Source organism: Myotis nattereri (genome assembly GCF_964212035.1).
Source record: "Myotis nattereri genome assembly, chromosome: 19".
NCBI classification, from domain to species: Eukaryota; Metazoa; Chordata; class Mammalia; order Chiroptera; family Vespertilionidae; genus Myotis; species Myotis nattereri.
The window spans coordinates 15,663,890-15,677,933 of record NC_138095.1 but is presented as its reverse complement, the minus strand read 5'-3'; the positions used below and the strand labels follow the sequence as shown (position 1 = coordinate 15,677,933).

Sequence of the window (14,044 nt, the reverse complement as noted above, 5' to 3'; positions counted from 1 at the left end):
GGCAGGTGGGCTGTGAGCCGCTCAGCCTGTGCACCCGCTGCTTCTTGAAGAGCGAATGGCCGTCTCTGCCCAACCCCGGGCCCCAGGAGGAGGAGCGGGGTCTCCCTATCTGGCCCCGAGGACTATTCCCAGCTTTGCTTGGCCTCCTGGATCCCCAGACCACCATCCGGCCAGAGATGCAGGAGGCAGAAGCGTTCTCTGGGATAAGGAGGGAGGAGGGAGGGGCTGGGCATTAATAACTAGACTAATAATAACTAATTCCGGGGACGTTACATACGCCACCTCGCATTGGCCGCCTGCTGGCCTGCCCTTGGTGAGGAAGACACCGGCTCCGAGAGCTGACACACTCACCGGGTCAGGCAGCCAGGAACTGGGAGGCCCAATGGCCGGTCCCGAGGCAGCACCTCAGCCCCAAGGAGCTCGGAGGGGCGCAGCCTGGACGTTTCCAATGACCTGCCTCGGGCGCAAGCCCCAGCTCCGGCTGCTTCATGCTGAGCGAGCTCTGGCCTCTCCCGGGGGCTATGGCCAGTGAATGCAAATCAACCTGACGGGATCTCAGATAAATATGCCGAAGAGTAACTAACGCTGTCTTTCCTCCCCACACACACAGACACACACTCAACTCACACACAAATACACACTCACACACACACAAATACACACTCACACATACACACTCACACGGGCACACACAAATACACACTCACACAAATACACACTCACACACACACAAATACACACTCACACACAAATACACACTCACACACTCACACCGGCACACTCACACACAAATACATACTCACACACACTCACACACACACAAATACACACTCACTCACACACTCACACACAAATACACACTCACACACTCACACAAATACACACTCACACACAAATACACACTCACACAAATACACACTCACACACACACAAATACACACTCACACACAAATACACACTCACACACACAAATACGCACTCATACACAAATACACACACACACACTCACACCGGCACACTCACACACAAATACATACACACACTCACACACAAATACACACTCACACACAAATACACACTCACACACAGACATACACACTCACACACAGAGAAACACTCACAAAATCACACACACACTCACACTCTCATACTCACACACAGAGACACACTCACACACTCACACTCACACACACAAATACACACTCACACACAGACATACTCACAGAGAAACACTCACACATTCACACTCACACTCTCATACTCACACACACAGACACACTCACACACATACAGGCAAACTCACACACTCACACACACACAAATACACATTCACACACACAAATACACACTCACACAGACACACTCACACACAAATACACACACAGAGACATACACACTCACACACAGAGAAACACTCACACATTCACACACACACTCACACTCTCATACACACAGAGACACACTCACACACTCACACTCACACACACAAATACACACTCACACACACAAATACACACTCACACACACAGACACACTCACACACATACAGGCACACTCACACACTCACAGTCACACACATACATACAGACACACACACATACATGCTGGCACACGCACAGACACACACACACATACTCACATGCACACTCACACAGTGTACTCCAAAGTCAAATGCAAATGATATTTTGAGTTCTATACCAGGTTTGGCTTATCTGGGCCTCAGAGTGCCTGTCACGGGGACCTGATCGTGACTTTAAGACACAGCCAATACATTTCCCCTCCAGCCAGCACCTCGCACCTCGCGCCGCTCCTCAGAGCAGCGATGGGCTGCGCCCCGGCGACACCCCTGCATTCGGAGCCATCTATGCAGCACCCACACTCCCGGTTCCCGCAGCGACAGTGATGCAGATCGGAGCCGAGAGCCGGAATCGTGACTTGAGCTGATCCCGCTCCCTGCGGATCTGCTGAGACCTTCCCACGCTGCCACCAGGGCTCCGCTCGCTTCTCTGCCAATCTGCTTCCTCATCCCATCAGGGGTGTCTTCAGAGCCCGCCCCCAGCCACACACACACACACACACACACACACACACACAAAGTTTTCTCAGATCTCTAGCTCAGAGTCAGCTTGCACGGCCCCAGCCTTCAACAGCCCCTACCTGAGCCTGCCACGGGCTGAGCATGGCACGATTTCTCCGAGCGATGCCCTGTGGTTGCACAGAGCACCCGGGAGACCGTGAAGACCATGGATCGTACCCTGTCTGGATAAAGAGAAACGAAAGGCAGTGCTCGCCGATTTCTGAGGAGAAAGGTGGTCTCGGCGACAAACAAAGAAGATAGGAGAGTCCAGAATCACCGGTAATGCCCAACTCCGGATGGGCATTCAGACACCTTTTATAACGAACTCCAAACACGTTGCCCTTTGTAAAATTCAGAGACTTGTGCTTTTTCCAAATGGCTCAGACCAGAAAACGAATTTGATGTTTTGTCTTAGGATTTGGCACAACGTAGACTTGAACGTTTTGCACCAAGTAGAAGGCGCCTTTGGTGGCCTCCTGTGATTCCCTGACATGCATGTTTGCGGCAGAGAGCGAGACAGCGCCCTGCGTCCCCCCCTCCCTGCGGGGAGCGCTGCCATCGGCGTCTGGTCCTCCCTCAGGGGACACCCTGGTCCCTCCTCACGTGCATCTTCGCCCTGAGTTCCGTGGTGCGGCCCTCGCTCAGCTCTGTCTGCTCTTGGCCTGTCTCTCCCTCTGCGCCCCCCCCACCCCCGCCGCCCACCCGCTGCCCTGCACTTCTCTCAGTCACCCCTCTGTCTCCTCCCTTCTCCCCTTCTCTCCTTCCACCAACGACCATCTGGAGCAGACGCACCATTTTGTAATGCAAAAGTTAGCCTGCCCGGCGTGGCTAGTGGTTGAACGTCAGCCTACGAACCAGGAGGTCACGGTTCGATTCCCGGTCAGGGCACATGCCCAGGTTGTGGGCTTGGTCCCCCATCCAAGAGGCAGCCAATCAATGATTCCCTCTCCCTTCCTCTCTGATAGCAATAAAGGTATATATTGTTTACTATGCAAAAAGAAGTGCTCTCAACCTCACTTCAGGAGCCAATCACTGGAATTTCCTATGTTGCCTTTAAGCCCTTAGTGAGATGACCCTTGGCCCACACCCCTCAGTTTCTGCACAGACGGCTGAGGCTCCGGGCACTGGTTGGGAAGGTTCCTTCCCCGCCTCCTTCCCCTCCTTAGGGAAGGCCACTCGGTGCCCCCAGAGGTCATGGCCAAATCAAGCAAATCAAGTTCTGTCTTCTATGCCTGGGCCCAGCCAGACGCCTGTAACACCAGCCTCCTGCCGGGTCAGGACGGCGGCCTCAGAGCTGGGAGAGCCACACCAGGGGTGGGGACCGGTTCTCGTTCCCATGGCTACCTTGGGCCGCTGGGCTCACCAGGGCCTGCGTCAGGGGCCTGGTTCCGCTACCTGCGACTCGTGTGGCTTGCCTCCAGTGGGTTGACCGTTCTCTGCCTCAGTTTCCCCATCCGTAAAATAAGGACACCACACGGTCCTGCAGCAGGAGTTTACCGTGAGGTTCAAGGCAGCGAAGTGGGCAGAACAGGTGAAGGGGACTAAGAGGTACAATCGTGTAGTTAAAAAGCAAATAAGTCGCCCGAGGTACCGTGCGGCCCGGGGAATATAGTCAATACTGTTTAATAACTTCGGGGAGTGACAGATGGTAGCCAGGCTCAGCGTGGTGATCATTTTGTAGCGTATAAAAATATTGAATCACTACGCTGCACACCTGAAGCTAATTTAATATTGTGTGTCAATTATAATTCAATTAAAAGAGAGAAAAGAGAAAACAAGGAAATGGCAGCCTGTGCCACCACGCTCGGCGCCCAGGCCCAGCCATGCTAATCAGAACCCCAAGGTCAAGTCAAGGTCGGAAGGAGCTGAAGATCTTTGTGAGGCCGAGGCAGGGCCGTGCCAGTTACTCCTACTGACACACCTTAGCAGGGCTCTCACGTTGTCCTGTGGCCGTTTGCACAACCACCTCCCAGGTGGCCATGGGGGCCACTCACACCCTGTGCTTGACCCCCCAACACTCAACAGACCCACCTCCTCCACCAGCCACTCAGGTACTTTCCCCATTGCTCTCACAGGTCCCCCTTCCCACTAAAGGGGGAGCTACCTGTGCCTCCACACCCCACCCACCAGCACCCAAGCCAGGACTCCTCTGGACACACAGGCGCGCGCACGCGCGCGCGCGCGCGCACACACACACACACACACACACACACACACGGCTGTGTGCGTGGAGCCCCAGTCTGGGGCCCTCCCTGCCATCGCTCTCTCCCCCCGGCTCTGCCTACATCCTGTGATTCACTCGTCTGCTCAGCATTAATGAAACGTCCTTCTCCCCGCAGACAGCTCCTCACTGATAAGATGGCTCAGGCCCTGTTGAATCTGGAATAAACAGGATGCCCCGCCTAATTTGAAGGGGAAACAAGCGGCTTTGTTTGACATTGCCCCTGACAGCAGCTGCCCCTGCCTTCCCCACCCCGCCCTGGACCCTCCGCCCTGGAAGCGCCCTGCCGTCCTGCCTGCGACATCTCCTCATCACTGGGTGGCTCCGTCAGGGCTGCGAGGAGGCCGGTGCTGGCCGGGGAGGCTGAGGCTGGGCCGGGCAACAAGGGCTGAAACAAGCGATTTCCCGGCCAATCGGCTGCTCATTTGGGCAAGTAGCTTCACCACTTGGTGCCTCGGTTCCTCATCTCCAAAATATGCACAATCATTGTGTCTGCCTTCCATGGGGTCGCTGTGAGGACTGGAGGGTGGTTTTTAGAGGGCCCTAAGTTCCGGAAGTCTTGGTGGCCCTGTATCAGTGTGAGCTATTATTCCTACTAGTGTCGCCGTTGTTGTTATTACACCCAGGGCACTATGCCAGGTGGGGGGGAAAGGCAAAGAGGACTGAGCCTCTGCTCCGGGTGCAGGGAACCTGAAACGGGCCCTCAGGCGGATGTGCGCGGCCTGTGCTGAGTGCCGGGTAGAAGGCCCAGCTCGGTGCTGGGGGAGCTGGGGGAGCTTGGCTTCCGACTCGGCAGTTCAGGGAAGATGCTCACCGCGGGCAGACACCCTCCTAAATGCTGGGGTGGAGAGAGACCCTGGCAAGGACCAGCCCTCGGCGCTCCTGCTCTCGGGGCAGCCAACAGCACTGGCATCAAAGCCGCGTGAGCTCATGCACGTGGCACCGGGTGCTCGGGCAGAGCCGAGGCCAGACAAGGGAGGGGCGGGGCTGAGATGGAGAGAGGGCTTCCCGGCAGAGGTGCAGAGCCTAAAGAATGACCACGCGTTAACGAGGCGAAGGTCTTCCTCTGAACTGATTGGCGAGACCAGGGGACTCTAGCCCGTTAGGACTCGGGGTCAGGACACCCCCAGCAGGGCAACTGTGCACGCAAATGCGGGTAGTTCCAGAAGGGCAGGCTGTCCCTGCAGGGAGCCCAGCAGACCAGTGCCAGCTCCTGGCAAACACAGGAGAAAGAGCTGGAGGGAGAAGGCCCAGCTGCGGAGGCCTCCGAGCTGAGGAATGGAGTTTGCCTGGAGCAGCGGGAGCCAGTGAACGTTGTCAGCCGCAGAGGCTGAGCTTCCGAATGGCCTCTGGCCGCGCTAGAGGGAGAGAGGAGCGAAGTGGGAAGGACAGAGAGCTCACGCTGTGGCCCCCGTTCTGAGACGAGTTCAGGAGCCCAGGCACGTGGGTGGTCGCCAGACAGTAGCGTACTATTGAATATACCAATTAGCTTTTTCTTTTTTACGGTTGTTTGTTTGTTTGTTTGTTTGTTTGTTTGTGGGGCTTGGGTTTTTTTTTGGGGGGGGGGGTTGCTGCATAATAAACCACCTCAAACAGAATGATTCTGAGTCAGCGATTGGCTGAGCTCAGCCCAGAAGGCTCATCTCTGTTCCACGGGAAGACAGCTGGGCTCATGCCTCTGTGGTGTGGCTCCCTCTCGTGGGCACAGGATGGGGGGAGGGGGCTGGAGGAGAAGCCAAGCTGGGCAGGGCAGCATGGGGTCACCCCTGGGCAGCCCGGTGAACACAGGGCAGGGGAAGGAGAGAGACACCTCTACTTCCCCAAGGAGACAGAGCACCCACCATGCAACCCCGGACCATGGACAGTGTTTCTCCACATCGCATCCCGCTGGGCTCCAGCAACTAAACAGCAAATCTGATTTCATTATATCGCCTGTTTTACACACAAGGAAACTGAGGCACAGGGCGGCTAAGCAACTTGCCCAAGGGCACACGCTGGTCAAGGTGGGACCCAGGCTTTGACCCCAAGCTGCCCAGCCGTCAAGGGAACTAAACAAATGGGAAGGGACAGTTGGGGAGCAGTGATTTATTCCAAGGAAGTGATTCTTATCCGCAGGAAGAATTTGAGTTGTTGGTAAAGATGAAAAATGAGACTGGAGAGGGCGACAGGAGCCAAGAAGTTCAGACTCTATCCAGATGGCAATGCCTCAGAAAGATTTTACACACATTCGGCAAATGGGGACGAACGGATGCTTGGATGGATGGATGGATGGATGGATGGATGGATCGCCCGACTTTTGTGAAGATCACTGGGGCCCGTGTCGGGGAATGAGGGAGAGCATGCGAAGCAGTATCATCCAAGAGAGAAATGATGAGGGCCTGAGCCAGGAAGACCTTTGGGGATGGAAACGGAGAGACATGTTTGAGAATCTACCAGGATGATTAATTAACAAGGCAGATGAAGGAGAGGAGAATCCAGAAAGAGCTGCAGATTCAGGTTATGTAACCTGCCCAGTCCTTACAGCCTGTGAAGCCACAGACTCCAGCCAGGTGGGGCTCAGCAAACACCACCCGGGGTGTCCCCTGTACGCAGGTGCCAGCCAGGTGATGGGGATCGAGGAAGAGAGGCAAACACGTGCAGGTCACTGCATAGAACAGGTTGGCTATCGAGGCAGAGGACGCCCAGGATGCCATGGGGACATGGGCCAAAGTCACGTGGTCCACCCGGGAGGTTCCAGAAAGACCTCAGGAACTGGGCAACCCGTTAGCTATGTCTTGAAGGCTGGGGAAGGGAGACCCCGGAGAAGGGGTGGTGGGAGAGGTCTCCAGCATCCCAGGCAAAGAAATGCCCTATGTGGAGGCGCCTGTTAAGAAACAAGATCGCTAACTGCAAGCCCAGTGTCTGCTGAGCCATCCAGGCCCTCTCTCTAAGTTGAGGAGGGAGCAGGGCACCAAGAGAGGCTGAAGGGCCCCATGTGTGCTCTCATCGTCTGGTGAGCCCTTCCTTCAAAGCGTTCTTCGGCCTCTCCTCATTCCCCGGAGGCCTCCAGAGCAGGGCTCCTCAAGCACTGATGTAATACAGAACCCCCGGCATCCTTTTCCACGCTGGGGCCAATGCGGGAGGCCCGGAGGTGGGGCCCAGCAGCCGCTGCATCTGTAACAAGCTCCGGGGGTGGGGGGGTGGCACTGCAGGCCCGTCCGGGCGCACGGGGAGCGAAGGTCTGCAGGAGGCAGGCCGGTCTGGTTTTCTCAGCCGTGATCTGCTTAGACGGTGGCATGAAAGGGGCTGAATGGAGGAGCTGAAAGGAGAAAGGGAGGAAGGGGGGAGCAAGGCTGGCATCAGGACGGCCGCCAAGACGGGGGGGGGTGAAAGGAGAGTCTGGAGGGTGAGGTGCTGATCAGGATGAGCCAGAGGCCCAGGTGCCCTCCCTCCGGTCCAGTCAGCTCGCACAGTCCCAGCCGAACTCAGCCCACTCCCCGCCCCTGTGCCCCTGACCGAGTCCCCAGGGCCTGGGGCTGAACGCCGATGCCTAATAGCAAAGGGAAGTAGTGCTGGCAGCTAACCTGCTCCTACCCCGCAGCCGGGTGTCTGATCTGTCACCTTGTTCAGCCTGCAGCCTTCTTCCCCGCCTGTGATCCAGGCAAATCAGACTGGGGTCCCTCCTGGACCAAAAAGATGGGTGCTACCAAGAAAACAGGCTGAGGAGCACCCCGCCATTACCACCACGCCTCCCCGGCCCAGGCTCCTCCCGCCAGAAACGGCAGGAAGCAGCCAATCCCCCAATGTCACACCACAGAGCGTTCTTATGCAGCTGACCCAGTGAGGGCCGGGGCCTCTTCCTCTTTGTCGAGTCTGCACCCCCACCCCCACCCCCGCCCACTCACTCATCCATCCCCAGCGCTAGCCACCACACACGTGCACAATATAAAAGGTGCCGACCTCAGAGGGGAAGGCCAGGAGAGACCCCAGCCCAGGGATCCCTCACTCATTCATTCAACAAGTGTTTATTGAGCACCTGCTACGCGTCAGGCACTGATCCAGATATGGCAGTGCCTCGGGGACCAAGACAACGGGGTCTTCCTTTGTCGTTAGGGAGCCTCCTTTCTGGTAAACGGAGACGGACAACATGACACCCCTGATGGGGAAATTGGGCAGGTGATGTGATGGAGAGCAGGGGAGGGGCGATGGCATGGGCCTCACTGAGGATGTGAATGAAAGCTGTGCCCTCACAGACGAGACGAAGCCAGCAAGACGAGGACACAGGAGAGAGCATTCTGGACAGCGCAGAGCCGGGCTCCGCAGGCCGCTCCCAGCTCTGGGGGCCAGTCCCCCCCCCACCCCGCCCCCGCCCCGGCACCCGCTCCGGCCATCCCCAGGCCTCAGTCATTCCACAGTGAACGCATTTTGTCCTGACGGGCAAGGAGCACAACACCAAAACAGCCAACTATTTTTATCTCCAGATTAATCACAAAAGGCTAACGTTTCCACCTTCCCTGTGATTAAAAATTAGGAGACCAAACTCTGTAGTGGTTCAGGATAATAACCAATCCTGTGAGGTCTTCATGAATAATGCATGTCCAGGCTCAGGCTGCTCCAGGCCCCCCGCCCTCTCTCCACTCACACCCCCACCAGCGCTTCAGCTCTTGGTCCCTCCGAAGAAGAGAGAGGGAATGAGTCCCCCTTCCGTACATGGGGAGCTGCAGCTGCCAGAAACTGTTGATTTCTATTCAGCCTGTGGGCCCCCCAACTTCCTCCCTCCTCCCCCACCCGCCCCGCACACCCAGCCCCATCTGCACCCCCCCACACACCCCATCTGGTGTGCAGCCAGGCGAAGGCCAATCAATAATGCATAGCTCCACGAATAACCGGCGTGATAACCGCTTATTTGGGAAGATGTAATCAGCACCCATTCTGAGGGTGGATGTGTGGGTGCGTGTGTACCCACCCTGCAGCCCACGCCCCTCTCCGCTCCCCTCCCTCCCTCATCCAGTATTCCCAGCGCCGCACTGCACAGCAGGGAGGGAGGGCTCTGCCCAGCGCGGTCTTTGTTTTTTGGAAAGGCCTGCTCAGTCCCCGCACTGTGACCAGAGGAATGACGAGCAGGAACAAAGGCCCAGAGACAGTCGGTTCTTAACCTTGGCCACACGGGACCAGCCAGGAGCTCGAAAGCCCTACTGCTTGGGGTCCAGCTCCAGAAATCGGCCCAGCTGGTCAGTGTATGGCCTTGATTTTCAAAACCTCTCCCAGAAGATTGTAAGCTGTGGCCTGGCTTAACCCACTGTCAGACCCCACGAATGTCCGTGCTGGAGAGAACGTCCCAGATCCCCTGTCCACCTCTCACGTTTATTTATTTTTTAAACAGAGGAAGGGAGAGGGAGAGAGAGACACATCAATGATGAGAGAGAATCACTGATCAGCTGCCTCTGGCATGCCCACTCCACACTGAGGATTGAGCCCGAAACCCAGGCATATGCCCTGACCGGGAATCGAACCGTGACCTCCTGGTTCATCGGTCGACACTCAACCACTGAGCCACGCCGGCCAGGCGACCTCTCCCTTTTCAGATCTGAGGAAATAAAACCGGAAGGGGCTGCCTTCGGGCCTCGCCGTCTGTCCGAGGGCGCTCTCCACCCTACCGCACCCACGGGCTGCTTTATTCCACTCCTAAAGCTGCCAGTGGTTCTTTTCCGTCTTCCTGGCCCTGGGCAAACTCGGCTGGAGCCCCTGCACCCTGGACCCCTCCTGGGGAGAAAGCTGCCCCCACCCAGGGAAGGAGCAGGAGCCCAGCCCAGCCCTCCCTGCTGGAAGGCCCGGCCCATGGAGACAAAGCTCCCTCTGTGGCGAGTAGAACGCCCGCCCCCAGTTGTGCAAAGCCCTCATTAGCCTCCCTGGGCTCCCGGGCCACACCCGCATCCACGTGGCCTCCGGCAGTAATGAGGGGGTACAGGGTGTCATGATTGTCCAGCCCACACCCACCATCTGCCTGTGCCCAGGCCCCCCGGGAGGCTGGGCAGGGTTAGATGAGGCCGACTTCCTCCCTGGGCCAGGATCCGGGCAGAGTCCTGGGGCTGATGAGGACTTCTGGATGCCCTGAGGGTCTGTTCTTTCTCAGGAATAGAAACTGGGGGGTGGGGGGTTGGTGCTCACAGGGCTGGGTCCTGAGCCAGGCCCTGGAGGCAGGAAGGGAGGGCAGAGCGCTGGCTGAAGGGGACCGGGAACAGCAGGAGGGGACCCGGGGTCCCGGGATCCTGGGGGAGCCCCGATGCAGGAGCTCCAGGGACTGAGAAGGAAGCCAGGCAGGTTGCGGGGCGCGCCCTGGGGGAGAGCGGAGGGGAAAGCAGCACCTGTAGGGGAGGTGGGGGTGCCTGGAGCTCTGAGGCCGCCTGCCCCAGCCCCCAGCGCGGAGGCTTGCACAGGGCCTGGTGGGGGGACGGAGGGGGGCGATGGACATTCTCGGTCTCTGGGTCCTTGTTCTAGGGCCTTAGCTTGTCCCCCAGCTACCCCTGGATCTTTCCCTGGCAGACTGCAGTCAGCCCCTCCCAGCCCCCAGAACTGAGGTCCCAGCCCCTCCAGCAAGGAAGAGCAGGGATCCCAGGGCGTCTCTGGGGAAAGCTACCCTCTGTGGACTGTCCTGGGAGAGGCAGGAGCCTCGGAGGCCACCCCTCCGGAGTGTGCACTGCGCTGACGTGAGAAGCGGCTCTGTGACGTGGACCTGGCGTCTCTGGGCCGCTTCTCCAAACGCTGGCCACGCGTCATCGTAAGGGCCTGCCCTGCCTCCCAGGTCATCATGGGGTCACAGGCCGGCTCCATGGGCCTTAGCGAGTGTGTATGGGACCCCGCCAGGCACAGGGCTCTGCGCAGGGCGCCGAGGGAGATGTGGGGTTCTCCGGCACCCCGGTCCCTAGCGGAGAGCCAGCAGGAGAGGTTCGTTCTGACTGGGGCGAGGGAGCTGGAAGGGTAAAGCGCTAAGGAGATGCCAGGGCTTCGAAGCCGCTGCCTTGGTCTTGAAAGGCTGCCTGTCACCTGTCCCCCGGGAGGAAGGGGCCGCCCGGTGCTCCAGGCGTCAGGGGTCGGCTCCCAGCCCTGGCTCTGCCACTCCCTGGCAGCGTGACCTTGAGCCTGACCCCTTGAGCTGAGCCTCCTTTCGACACATATGCAGTTGGGATCATAATCGTGTTTACTAGCCAAGATGGTTGTGCAGATGAAATCAGACCACAGATGTGACCGTGCTTTGTTTAAAAAAGAAAAAAGAAGACAGGCTGGTGTGGCTCAGTGGTTGAGTGTTGACCCATGAACCAGGAGGTCACGGTCCAGTTCCCAGTCAGGGCACATGCCCGGGTTGCAGGCTCGGTCCCCAGTAGGGGGCGTGTGGGGAGGGATGATGTTTCTCTGTCATCGATGTTTCTATCTCTCCCTTCCTCTCTCTGAATTCAATTTTTAAAAAAAATATTTAAAAAAATAGCTTTCTATCAAGAAGGAGGAAGAGGAGGAGGAGGAAGAGGAAATGGAGGAGGTGGAGGAGGAGGAGGAGGAGGAGGAGGGGGAGGAGGAAGAGAAGGAAGAGGGGGAGAAGTTGTTAAATAGGAAGCGACTACAGATACTGTCTGGGCATCAGAGCTCTGCTCCTCGCTCTGCGACCAGGTTCAGGGCTGCCCTGTCCCCTCGCAGGCTCCTCGCAAGCAGAGGATCTGACGCTGCTGGGAACAGCCTCTGCCAATAAACAGGCCGTGCGCGTGTGCGGGATTACTGCTGTTATTACAGTGACAATACTCGGGGATTAACGGTTATTAAAGTGTGGTAATTACTGTTTGTCATCAGCTCCATAAAGCCCGCCAGCTCCGAGGCTGCCCTCAGCCTGACCTCCCTCCTCCTCTGCCCACAGTGCCACCCGATGACCCCGTCATCCTGGGGGGGCCCGTGATCAGCCTGCGGGCAGGGGACCCCCTCAACCTCACCTGCCACGCAGACAACGCCAAGCCCGCCGCGACCATCGTCTGGCTGCGGAAGGGAGAGGTCATCAACGGGGCCACCTACTCCAAGGTGAGGCCTGGGGGCGGTGCTGGTGGGGGCAGGGCTGGTGGCAGCAGGGGAGGGGGTTGGGGGCTCCCTGGGGAGGGGCCAGCTCACCCCACTTCTGCAGCTCTTGCTGTCTCTGTTGCTCTCTGCATATCACTCTCTCTCTCACCCTATGGCTGTGTTCATCTGAGGGTTCTGTCTCTTGGAGGAGACTCCCCCACACTGGCTGGGGGGCCTCGTGTACCCCCACTGCCTCCAAGCCCCTGGCCTGGTGTGCGGGTGAGCGCCTGGGCTCCCAGTGGGCATCTGGCTACAGCAACATTGGAGTGACCGCAAGGCCTCCCCCCGAGTCCCCTTCCGGACACCCGGGCTCGGGCCTGGCACCAGAATCAACACAAACGGGGGGCGGGGGGGGGCGCGGGCAGGACAGGCTGAGGAAGAGGGGAGACAATATGGGCTGAGTCCAGAGAGAAATCTCCCCGGGGAGCCAGGGCCCTGCTCCACCTGTTACTTCACAAGCTGCTGCCAGGTGTGGGGACGAGGCCTGGACCCTGGAGCGGTGCTGGGTCTTAGCAGGGCGTGTATGTCCCTACCTCGAAGCCCCTCGCCCTCTGGCCCCACCTCTGCTCCCTCCGCCTGCTGCCGGGACCCCGGGCCTCACTGGGCTAAGAGCACTTGCGGAATAACACCCCCCACACTGGGCCCCACTCCCTCCACCAGCCTCTCTACTGGGTACACTCACCCCAGCACCCTCCATCCACCTGCCTATCAGGGCCTAGAGTCTACCCAGCAGCCACCACTCATCCTGGCCTTCTTGATGGGCATCACTCCTGGCCTCAGGGCACAGCGTGAGGTCCCTGAGAAGGCAGGGTCTGGGCAAATGCACTGTGCAGGCCTCCACCTTCCCTTCCATCCCCATTCAAGCGGCCCTAGTGGATTCCCCAGGCAGCTGTAAAGAGGGGAATCAGAGAGATGTTAAAAAATAAAAAAGGCAGAGCAGAGAAGGCCTGGTTGCCAGGCAATTAGGTCTCACTCAAGGCCTCCTTTAAGCACAGGTGTTGAGTCCCCACCCACTGCATTCCCTGGAAACCTCCATCATCCTCACATGGGGTCTCCTCCACCCCCACCCCCTACCCCCACCCCCAGGCATCTCCTGGCCTCCCATCTCTTGGGCTCAGCCTGGCTCTCCACTGCCCACCGGGGGGCTTTGGCTGCCACCTGCACTGGACACCCGCACCCAGGGCGCATCTGTCCCCGGCCAGCCCGGCCCCCAGGACCACTGCTAACTGAAGGCCAAGGGGTGGGGCATGGGGCACAGACAGGAGGCAGGGTTTAGAGATGAGCCCCAGACCTGACAGAGCCTTGGAGGCAGAGAGGGCTGGAAACCCGTCCACGAAGGCTACTGCTCGGCGCACTCACCCCTGTGCATGGGTCAGGTGCACGCCCGCCCCAGCACACACCTGCACGCACAGCTGCGCTGGTCCTAGTGCACCTGCAAGAGCTGCCATCAGGGTCACGTGGGGCAGCATGCTCGTGCCACCAAGCCTGAGGGAGGGCTGCCCGCCCCAGGCCTTGGAAGTGGTGGCCCAGAAACAGAAGACTCGCCATTAATAATTCACGGGATGAGCTGATCTGCACACTAACGAAGGTTTCTGAAATAGGAGGTGGCGGGCTGGGGCCCCCGGCGTGTCCCCAGAGCCAAGTTCAGTGAAGAGAAGGAGCTGGTAGGG

At 58.5% G+C, this 14,044-nt stretch overlaps 1 protein-coding gene across 2 annotated transcripts in view; it reads left to right on the top strand.

Annotated features, from left to right (window-relative positions):
- The window catches only part of KIRREL3 (kirre like nephrin family adhesion molecule 3), a 454,266-nt gene that overhangs the window by 406,922 nt on the left and 33,300 nt on the right, over positions 1-14,044 (top strand). For both annotated transcript variants that reach the window (XM_081113425.1, XM_081113424.1), the window contains exon 5: positions 12,181-12,338. In XM_081113425.1, the coding sequence (XP_080969551.1) occupies positions 12,181-12,338 (158 nt within the window). The remainder of the gene's footprint in view (positions 1-12,180; positions 12,339-14,044) is intronic.